The sequence below is a fragment of the Palaemon carinicauda genome, chromosome 5, assembly GCF_036898095.1.
Source record: "Palaemon carinicauda isolate YSFRI2023 chromosome 5, ASM3689809v2, whole genome shotgun sequence".
NCBI lineage: Eukaryota > Metazoa > Arthropoda > Malacostraca > Decapoda > Palaemonidae > Palaemon > Palaemon carinicauda.
The window spans coordinates 177,093,008-177,104,901 of record NC_090729.1 but is presented as its reverse complement, the minus strand read 5'-3'; the positions used below and the strand labels follow the sequence as shown (position 1 = coordinate 177,104,901).

General features: G+C 34.1%; 1 protein-coding gene, 1 long non-coding RNA gene and 1 other non-coding gene across 3 annotated transcripts in view; all 3 read right to left on the bottom strand.

The window, feature by feature from the left end:
• Positions 1–1,522, bottom strand: part of LOC137641270 (protein FAM200C-like) — a 2,943-nt gene extending 1,421 nt beyond the window's left edge. The window contains exons 1-2 of the mRNA XM_068373698.1: positions 1,186–1,522; positions 118–987 (exon numbers count right to left, since the gene is read on the bottom strand). Coding sequence (XP_068229799.1) covers positions 118–987; positions 1,186–1,522 — 1,207 coding nt within the window. The remainder of the gene's footprint in view (positions 1–117; positions 988–1,185) is intronic.
• A 2,119-nt stretch (positions 1,523–3,641) lies between these two features.
• Positions 3,642–3,712, bottom strand: TRNAG-GCC (transfer RNA glycine (anticodon GCC)). The gene has a single exon. It is a non-coding gene; the product is annotated as a tRNA-Gly (tRNA).
• Positions 3,713–6,465: 2,753 nt separating this feature from the next.
• LOC137640676 (uncharacterized) lies at positions 6,466–10,321 on the bottom strand. The gene is made up of 3 exons (XR_011044445.1): positions 10,251–10,321; positions 8,693–8,779; positions 6,466–6,581 (listed from the first exon to the last, which is right to left on the bottom strand). It is a non-coding gene; the product is annotated as an uncharacterized lncRNA (long non-coding RNA).
• Between the last annotated feature and the right edge of the window lie 1,573 nt (positions 10,322–11,894).

Here is an 11,894-nt window from a genome sequence, read left to right as displayed (position 1 = left end):
TAATTGACATTTTCACTTCTACAGGATAACTTGCTTAACTTATTTAGTGAGATACCTGACACTGCTTCTTGGATACCAGATCTTGAATACGAGGTTTAATGTTAGAGAGTGCACAACGTAAATCATCTTCCACATCCAGGCGGTTTCTGTATTTTGTTTTTATAGTAGTGAGCGTAGAAAATGCAGTTTCACACAGGTACGTTGATCCAAACATTGTTAGAACCCGAAGAGCCTGATGTGAGATCAGAGGGTACACAGAATGGTATTTAATCCAGAATGTCTCCAAATCCAAATCGTTGAATTCATCCTTAGCTGTGGAATTAAACTTTAACTCAAGAAACTCTTCTTGAATTTCCTCAGCAACATTAGCGAATTCACACTGAAAAGGATTCCTAATGAATTTCCAGGATTCACGCATGTCATCTATGTCTGGAAAGTATTTCGTGAATTCTGCTTTCAAGCTGCTTAGATGAGTGATTATAAGGATCTTTAACTCAGGGTCAAGGTTACCATGAGCGAGCCCAGAATCTAAGTTCCTAAAACTGGCTGCATTTCCCTGCTGAATTCGACATTTCCAGAGGTCGAGTTTGGCCATGAAAGTTCGAATGGTGTCGTCGTGAGAGATGATGTGGATATTTTTCCCTTGTAGTTTAAGGTTCACTGCATTCAAAGATTCAAAAATATCCACCAAGTAAGCTAGAATTATCTGAAAGCTGTCAGACTTGAATTTGTCATGAAGGGCTGCCTTCTGCTGTGAATCTAGAAATATTATTACTTCTTCTCGTAGCTCATAAAGCCTTTCAAGCATGTTTCCTTTTGATAACCATCGTATGTTTGTGTGAAAAAGCAGGGCTTCATGTTCAGAATCCATATCCTTACACAATAATTTGAAGAGACGACTGTTTAAGTCTCCAGATTTGATGAAATTTACTACCTTTATAGCCACATTTAGAACATCCCTCATTTCATCAGGCAAAGTTCTGGATGCTAAATATTCACGGTGAATTATGCAGTGTGTACTTATTACAGAAGGATTTTTTTCTTTCACCTTTGTGATGAACCCAGAACGCAGGCCAACCATGGCTGGGGCTCCATCAGTACACACCCCTATTAGTGAGTCCCAAGAAAGTTTATTTTCCTTAAAAAAGTCTGATGTAACTTTAAAAATGGCTTCTGCTGTTGTACAACTTTCCATGGGGCAACAAAACAAAATTTCCTCCTTTATATTGTTGCCTGACACAAAACGAGCATACATCAAGAACTGAGCACACTGAGCGATATCGGTCGTTTCATCACACTGGATTGCAAAAACAGGCGAGGCTCTTACTAGTTCGAGTGTTTGTTCTTTGATATCTTGAGACAGTTCATGGATCCCTCTCTGGACTGTATCGTTTGACAGGGAAATTTGGGAAAGCTTATTTGCACTATCTTTACCAAGAATGAGTTGAGCTGCACATAGTATACTTGGCTTTATGAGAGTCTCTCCAATGTTATGGCTCTTCTTGCTCTTTGCAATCAACATGGAAATTTCATAAGAAGCCTCAACAACCTTTGATGATTGTTGTCGAAATACCCCGCTGTCATCCATTTTCACTTGCTTCAAGGTGTGTTTTTTTTGTTTCAAAGAATGCCTTTGGCTTGTCAACTAGACCAGGATGTGCTGTTTCCAGGTGGCGTTCCAAGCGTGAGGGTCGCATTCCATCATTGCTCAGAGTCTTGTAACATATCACGCACTGTGGGACCTCTGTGTCACCCTTTCGGAGGGACACAAATCCAAAACGAATATAATCTTCGTCATACTTCCGCTTCTTGGCACTCATTCCAACGTAGTTGGAGTGAAACTGGCAAAACGTATCTGCGATCAAGATAATATGCATTTGTGAATTAAGGTATTTTTCACCTCTTGATGATAACCACCGCAGTATGATTATCACAGCTACATGATCAATGAGTGAGAAGGACAGAGAAAGAGGGAGTAAGATATATCCAAAATTTTTTGAAAATTTTGAGGCTAAACACGAGATTGGCAGAAAATTGAGACAATATAAGAAATACATCCAGCTTTGGACGTTAAATTAACCTTGAAGGAAAAGAAGAAGGAAAAAAGGAGAGGAAATAATATATATATATATATATATATATATATATATATATATATATATATATATATATATATATATATATATATATATATATATATATAGAGAGAGAGAGAGAGAGAGAGAGAGAGAGAGAGAGAGAGAGAGAGAGAGAGAGATACAAACATTTATAACTAAATTTTATATACATATATATATATATATATATATATATATATATATTTTATATATATATATATATATATATATATATATATATATATATATATATATATATACACACACGAATCTCTCTCTCTCTCTCTCTCTCTAATACAGCCTATATATATATATATATATATATATATATATATATATATATATATATATATATATATATATATATATATATATATATATATATATATATACATACATGAATCTCTCTCTCTCTCTCTCTCTCTCTCTAATACAGCCCTACTCGCTGACTCTACCTCTCTGACTCGGTCACTGATCATATGGTTGAGATAATCATGAAGTGGTGGTTATTAGTACATCTTCTTTTGCAAATAGTAAAATTTGAGACCATTAACTTATGATTTTTACAATATGAAGGAAAAATAAATAAAACAAAATATACATCTTCAAAATTTTGCAGTAATCTTAGCAACGGTCTCTCAACATATTTCGGTATATTGATAAACATAGAAACTGATATATTTGTTTTTTCAAATAAAGGACAATAACCCCACCAATGCAGGGCAGCCCATCAACGACACAGGGAAAACAAAACTAGTCAAAAATAATTGATAGGAAAAAAAATTAATCCCCAGAATATATCTCTCCCCTTTTCTTTCATTCACATTCTCACAAACCTGACAATGTTAATGGGTCGATAAGAAACTGAGATAATGTACCTCAACAATTTCGCCTGTAGAAACGGCAAGGAAGAAATGTTCAAATACTTTCGGACATGTGTGGTAAACTGGGAGTGTTGACAGGGACTGTGTTGATAGTGTGTACGATGGGACTGGGTGTGAGAAACGGATCTCATAGCTCACCAGTAAGGGACACGTATTATACACGTCCACGACAGGCAATGTACTCTACGGTAGCCTACGTGGAAGGAGAAAGCATGAATTAGTAACGATGATATTACTTTATTATATAAAACTTTTACCATTATTATTATTATTATTATTATTATTATTATTATTATTATTATTATTATATTTTTTACTATAATGTCTTTTTTATTTAACTAATCTAGTCTAAAATAACACAACTTATTTTTTTTTTTCATTTATAACTGCATTATTCTCCTGAGGCTCACGCCCCCCTTTGAATCCTCTTGCGCCCCCCTAGGGGGGCATGCCCCCCTGGTTGAGTAACAATACTTTAAATTTTAACATTTATCTGTCGAACCGCGTTAGATGGACCGTTCAACCATGTGAGAGAAACATATATTTTGGAAACTGAAGTAATCTTGGCACTATTCCAAATGATTCATAGGCCTTTAAGGGATGAGTGAAAGTGATTCTTATCTACACGGGTTGAAAACAGTGCATCGGCCGGGAATCGAACCCGGGCCTCCCGCGTGGCAGGCGAGAATTCTACCACTGAACCACCGATGCTTAGAGGTAAAGTGAATTTATATACTCTAAATTAAAATGAATTCAATTTCTCATAGACACAAGGAATACGCTCAAACCTGTTTGATATTATATGTTATCACTTACTACATTGTGTTTCTTCCATTGAATCTGAAGCTAATTATCCGAAGAACTTTTTTCCTTTTGGCAGAATTTTCATTGATTTCGCTGTTAATAAAAAAAATCTCCAATTATCCATTGGACACTGGTGGATTATTTCTCACTTCTCTTCTGCTAGTATCCAACGAAAACCTATTCAAGACTAGTTAAGTGGCATTGATTCTAGATTTTCTTTCCCATTCTCTTTCTTCATTATATCCCTCTATCATTTCAATTATTGGAACATTAGAGATAACTTTATTCTGTGATTTATTTTTCTATTGGTCTATCCTTCTCTTTTTCAATAGCACATTTCTCAAGATGGATATTATTGAGTTGTTTCTCTCACCTATGTAACTTAATTTACCTAAGGAGTCATATGAGCGGTTTCACATCATAGGATTTTTCTTTGAATTAAATCCAATTAGGTTATGGTTTCATAATCTTCGTGGAATTCTATATTGTTTTGGAGGTAAAGGAATGTGATTTAATGTTGATTACATATTGTAGGTGATGAAAACTGTGCATCGTAGGAGGACACTCCAGAATCAATAATAATTTTTTAGTCTTTGGTAGTGTCAGCCTCTGTACCATAGTCTTGCACTGTCTTGGGGTATAGTTCTCTTGTTTGAGGGTACATTTGGAAACACTATAGTTCTCTTGTTTGAGGGTCCATTTGGAAACACTATAGTTCTCTTGTTTGAGGGTCCATTTGGAAACACTATAGTTCTCTTGTTTGAGGGTCCATTTGGAAACACTATAGTTCTCTTGTTTAAGGCTGCACTCTGGAGAACTATTCTATCTTCTTTCTCTTCCTCCTTTTTTTTTTTTTGAAGTTTTTATAGTTTTTCTATGAAAGATCTATTTCAATGCTGCTACTGTTCTCAAGATGTTTTGATATTATTATTCATTACTTCTTATAGCATTTATAGTTTATCTATTTCCTTGTTTCCTTACCTCACTGGGCTATTTTCCCTGTTGGAACCTTGGGCTTATCATAAGCAGCCATTACCTGGCCCACCCTGGTCCTAGCTTGGGTGGAGAGGGGGCTTGGGCACTGATCATATGATATATGGCCAGTCTCTATGGCATTGTCCTGCTTGCTAGGGCAATGTCACTGTTCCTTGCATCTGCCATTCATGAGCGGTCTTTAACGTCAATGAAGTGATAGATGCACATTTACAGGACATTAGCATTCTTATTGCAACCTGAAATTAGCCTTTATCAAAGCCAGACTTATGGCAGTCTGAAAATAGATCTGTCAAAGAGCAATTTTGTATATTAAAATGTTATTTTATATTTCCTCTCCACTATCCTATACATTGGAGCGTAGTTCCATTTAAAATCTAATGGAACCCCGATGAGAGCCACAGGTTTATGGCTGAAACAGCTGTTGGCATAATAACAGACTGGTTTGAAATACAGGAAGATTTTACCTTTTACTTTGTAGCTTTAGTCTTGAAGATAAAGTTATATAGTACGTACTCGTAAAAAATGTTAACATAGTATAATGGGAAATACCTCTGCATTTATATAAGATATATGTATATGTATATATATATATATATATATATATATATATATATATATATATATATATATATACACATATATATATGTATATATATATATATATATATATATATATATATATATATATATATATATATATATATATATATATATAAATTTAGTCTTAGTGGTATTTTAAATCGATAACAAAACGTTAGATAAACTGAACTCCCGTAAGGTTTCAAGATAAGACAAAAAATGCTTGTACATATATGATTCTTCATCATGACCAAATTGGTCGAACGGTAGAATTTAAGATACAAAAATATTTGAAAACGCCTAAATGAATGAATAAAGTATGTATGCAATGAAAACTTTAAGATTCTTTGAAATAGAAAACTTCAAGATTCATCTTTAAAGACATAAATGATTCTTTCACAAGGATTCACAGAATTTCACGACTGAAATTAAAAATTTCACCCAAACTCCTTCGACGATTACGATTCCACTCTTGCAACGGAATTGACGACGGTTTTTCAGAGTCGTCAACGCTTCTCCAACTCAAGCTGAACTATTATGCTTACTCACCATCGCGGAAAACCTAGATTTGTGATCTGCGTTGATCTCGGATCCGAATCCCCGTTGTTCTTTATGAAAGATTATGTTCTAGCTGCTCCAACACTTTTATTTTTTTTCAGTAATGAAGTAGTTTCTGTACTTCTATCCAGTTGTCATCTATAAACTAATTTTATCTATAATTATGCCATGTACTGTATGACAAAATGCAAAATACCATCAAGTAAACAATCACTTTGAAGTCTTTTCTATGGATTTTGCTACAAAAACTACCATATAAAAGATTATCATCACAGGGCATAACATAAAAACTCTCCAACTATTTATTGGAAATTGGTGGGTTATTTTTTTTCACTTCTCGTTTGCTGATATTATCTAAAAAAAACCAACTCAAGATAAGTTAAGTGGCATTGATTTTAGATTATCTTTTTCATTCACTTTCTTCATTAGAATATTCTTAATTGTAAAAAAAATAAGAGTCTGCTCTATCTTTCTCTTTTGGCTTTCATTTTGACAAAATAAACAGTTACATATTTCAATCCGGAGCAGCAGGCAATCTTTTTCGAAACCCTCTCCATGATTTTTAAGTATTTGTTGGAACAAAGCCTTCTCCTGCCTGGAACTGTAGCAAGATGACTAGGTAAGTAGCGGTGAAGCTGGCGATCTGTAATGTGAGTATAATATAAATGGAGGAAATTGGTAGCAAGTATGTTAGCTAAGACCAAGAACCTATAGTAGTTGAATCAGTAGAACTTAAAAGGTAAAAAAACTTGCAGCAAATGTTTTCATGTTGAACAGGCTTACATAAGTCTTTTTATAGTTTTATATTATGAAATATCTGTTTCAATGTTGTTAATGTTTTTGAAATATTTTATTTTAATTGTTCATTACTTCTCATACCGTTTATCTATTTCCTTATTTCCTTTCCTCACTGGGCTATTTTTCACTGTTGGATCCCTTGGGCTTAGGGTATCTTACTTTTCCAACTAGGGTTGTAGCTTAGATAATAATAATAATAATAATAATAATAATAATAATAATAATAATAATAATAACCTAGAGCCAGTGTATTCTGAAATCAACACAAATAAAACATGATTACGGCCTTTGTTTTCGAAAATGTATATAAAATAACCACAAATACTGACGCTAGCCCTTATGTTCACTTTAGATCCATAGCCAATGGCTATGTGCACTCCAAGTCAAGAAGCATAGGTTTGGATGATAGCTATATTAATCAGTCTTTTTCTGAACGTTATCCAAGTCAATAAGTTTGATTCGGTGCATTATTATTATTATTATTATTAAATGCTAAGCTACAACCCTAGTTGGAAAAGCAGGATGCTATAAGCCCAGGGCCCCCAACAGGGAAAATAGCACAGTGAGGAAAGGAAATAAGGAAAACTAAAATATTTTAAGAAAAGTAACATCAAAATAAATATTTCCTATATAAATTATAAAAAATTTAACAACACAAGAGGAAGAGAAACTAGATAGAACAGTGTGCCAGAGTGTACCCTCAAGCAAGAGAACTCCAACCCAAGACAGTGGAAAACCATGGTACAGAGGGTATGGCACTACCCAAGACTAGAGAACAATGGTTTGATTTTGGAGTGTCCTTCTCCTAGAAGAGCTGCTTACCATAGCTAAAGAGTTTCTTCTACCCTTACTAAGAGGAAAGTAGCCCTCGAACAATTAAAGTGCAGTAGTTAACCCCTTGGGTGAAGAAGACTTATTTGGTAATCTCAGTGTTGTCAGGTGTATGAGGACAGAGGAGAATCTGTAAAGAATAGGCCAGACTATTCGGTGTCTGTGTAGGCAAAGGGAAAGAACCGTAACTAGAGAGAAGAGTCCTATGTAGTACTGTCTGGCCAGTCAAAGGACCCCGTAACTCTACCGGTAGTATCTCAACGGGCGGCATTACACCTACTCTGGTCTTTTCTCATACTAATAAGCATGTTTCCTAACAGTAATTACATTGATAATTATATAGTTAAGTATAGATTCCTGCGTTACTTTTACCTAAAAGCTTGGCTCTTGAGTTACCCGCTTAGATAGACATGGCTCTGGACATTACTCAAAACAATAAACCAGGTTCAGAGGAATACATACATTAATAGCTCTAGTTCTGAACAGTGTCCGAATCCATGAGTTTGGTTTTGGGTAATATTCAGTCAACAAGACTGGTTCTGAACATTACTCACATCAATCATTTTACTTCTGGACACCACAAATGTAAAAAAATTGTCTCTGGACATGATTCACATCGATAAGCTTACCTATGGACATCACTCACATCAATTTTTTCAGACTCTAGATATTATTCACATCAACAATTTTGCACTCCAAAATCAAACCATTGTTCTTTAGTCTTAGGTAGTGTCATAGCCTCTGTATCATGGTCTCCCACTGCCTTGGGTTAGTGTTCTCTTGCTTGAGGGTACACTCAGGCACGCTATTCTATCTAATTTCTTTTCCTCTTGTTTTGTTAAAGTTTTTATAGTTTATATAGGAAATATTTGTCTAGGTGTTGTTGTTGTTCTCAAAATATTCTATTTTTCCTTGTTTCCTTTCCTCGCTGGGCTATTTTCCCTGTAGGAGGCCTTCGGCTTATAGCATCCTGCTTTTCAAATGAATGAATGAATGACTTGAAGTTCTCCTGCATCCTGATTTGCTTTTCCAACTAGGGTTGTAGCTTAGCAAGTAATAAAAATAATAATAATGATAATCAGGACACCACAAACATCAACCACTTGGTCTATTGACACAACTCACATCAATAAGTCTGGCTCTGGCGGCAACGAAGAAACCTCCAATGCTGAAAGGTGGAAACCCGTCCACCAGGTCCAAGAGGCATGTCAGCTGAGTACAGAGGTACAGAATTAGTCATATTTCTCCTTCAAACAATTTTCTGTCAAGAATCATTGAAACAGATATATTTCGTATAAAATGCCAAATCAAGTACGTGCAAAATGTGGACATTTTATCCGAAAGTGAGTATGTAAATCATATTGCATCTGTAATTAGATAACAAAATTACCGTATTATCATTATGAATTATAATAGGAAATTTTAACTAAACCAATAAATTAAGGTTCTTGATTCCTCAATGCCTGGCTGCAGTAATAAAAAAAAAAAAAAAAAAAAAGCTGGACATTTTCTTATCAAATAATTTTGTTTACTTATTGTCTTGAACTATGATATATAATAAGTGACCAGGGTATCCCCTAGTCCTCCAAGAACTAATTCCGTCAGTAATGTCGGTGACGAATATCTCCGAACTACTTCAGAACTGGCATAAAAAAAGCATAGAATAAAGAATGAAAATTAGAGTATCATGATAGAGTATTTTATAGAATATAGCTATATTAAAAACTCGCAGCAAATGTTTTTATGTTGAACAGGCTTGCATAAGTCCTTTTACAGTTTATAAATCAAATATCTGTTTTGATGTTGTTGATGTTTTTAAAATATTTTATTTTGATTTTCATTACTTTTTATATCGTTTATTTATTTCCTTATTTCCTTTCCTCACTAGGCTATTTTTTTCCTGTTGGAGCCCTTGGGCTTATTGTATCTTGCTTTTCCAACTAGGGTTGTAGGTTAGCTAGTAGTAATAATAATAACACAGAGAAGAAGTAAATAAGTTGATAATGGGTGAAAATAATGGAATACCATAAAGAGGAAAATCTAAGTCAGAGTAAAGAACATGAGTTAAAAAAAACAAACGATAGATACAATAAGAGATCCAAAGTGTTAGTAGAGAGTTAGAGGATCCCCACACATGTCCACCAACCAGGAATAGCTGATATTTTCTTCTGCTAAGATTAAAGCGTCTGAGGAATTGGCACAGGTACACTAAATGATAAAATAATCAATCTGTGATAGCGAAAACATTTCTATTCTGATCAATTTTCAATGCCGTGTTTCAAAATGCTAAGAACTTTCTTGAATTTGATAAATAATATGAATCTATTTGCTTTTTAAATGTTGTTCTCTGCTCAAATCAGTGTGTTAATTTACGTTAAATATCAAGAAAATTAAAATCTTTGATAAGTTTTAGCGTGAATAGAAAATTCTCAACAATAACTAAACAGACAATTGAAGGATTTAGTTTATAGACAAGAAATGTATGTTTTTGAAGTGTTAGATTTTGTAGGAAGAATTCACACGGAAGAAATCAATCCTTACACCAATTAGCTTATATTCCTCTGCCTTAAGGAATGTAGAATTGGAAGATGCTTAAAATTTTAACTTAAAGAGCAAATACACAATACAGATGGCTGTTGTCTATCCGGTATTATTAAGGTAAACAAAATACGTGACCTCTAACCTTACTCTCAAGCTCCGGATCCGAAGCAGCAATCCTCCATTTGGCCACAGTAAACCTCAGTTTCTTCAGCTGCAATAATAATAATAATAATGATAATAATAATAATGATAATAATAATAATAATAATAATAATAATAATAATAATAATAATAATAATAATAATAATAATAATAATAATAATACGAACAATGATTGCATGTGTCAAGTTACAACAATTATTTGCAAAGGACAACATTTTCTTCGGCTAAATCGCTAGCAGGCTACAGTTGAAAATTTTACAGCGCTGCTTTTCCAACTTGGGTTTTAACTTAGCTAATAATAATAATAATAATGATAATCATAATAATAATAATAATAATATTAATAATACATCTTTTCATAGAAAAGAGTAAAGTAATTAACGAGGCAAAGCCAAGTGAACTCATTTATAGGTAGTCGAGATGTAGTAAGAAAATCAGGCATTAGTAAAACTAAACATATATACAAAAAAAGGTAAATTTTTCTCCAAGTATTGCTCACCTGGGTCGTAACAAAGTCTGGAGCGCAACATATAGTTGCTAATGTGACAACGATATAGAAACAGTTTACAGTTGTAAAGGAAATACTCGTGACGATTTTAAATGTTGCATAGAAGAAATTTAACAATAAATAAAGCACCAATGGAGGGACGATTAACAGAATCGGAAAGGAGAAATATTCATTGGTCAATTCCTGGCAAGTTTTCAGTGCTGTCAATTTTGAGAAAATTGCAGCGGCAGTGTCATGTGCCTTCCTTCTTATTCCACTGTTCTCGTGTCGTGATAGATAGTTTTCATATTTATTGCCACAGAATAACAGTTCTCTTTCTACGGTTTCCGTGAAGTTACCAATAAGAGCTGAAATGTTGCAGCAAACAGCGTACCACCCGAAAACATACGTGGACATGACAGGAAACGATATAAAATCTAGAACCATTTGAATATTTGATTGACACCAGTTATCTGTACAAGTTGATTTCAAATCGATCCAGAATTTCAACAGTGAAATTTGTACGAGTCCAAAGGCAAAGGAACACAAGAAAAATAACTTAAATTCTGTCCATCTGGAGATTGTTCCAAGATGTTGTCTAGACAATTGAAGCTGAAGGATAAGACGATTAAGAGTCTTACTTGTAAACATAAGATTAAACAACAATATTGTGAATATAACTCCAGGAATGAAGGCTATGATGGACTTGAACACGTCATTAGTATTATTGAAAGAGATGTCTCCAATTACAAAAGATAAGTTTTCAGTAATGACAATACTGACGAAGACGAGGTACAAGAGCAGCACGAGAAATGACCAAATGCCCAAACATTTCTTTTTGATTGAATCGGGTAAGACAACGTGAGGATTTATTTCCATTTCGTCTGTCCTAAAATAACCAACATTAAAACCACAGACTGAAAAAGTAGTAGACATTTCTTCAGCACTAGCTGTGAGCTTCTCTGGTTTCCTAAAATAATGAAGGAGCAACGAAAAGGAGAAACCACCCAGCAGGGTCATGACAAGTATCCACAATCTGAGTAACTTTGAAGGAATCCCAATGTCTTCAGACATCGATCGGTTGTTGGCGGTTCAGCCCTGAATCGAAAAACACCTTTCTGGAAGCGTTACAAAAAG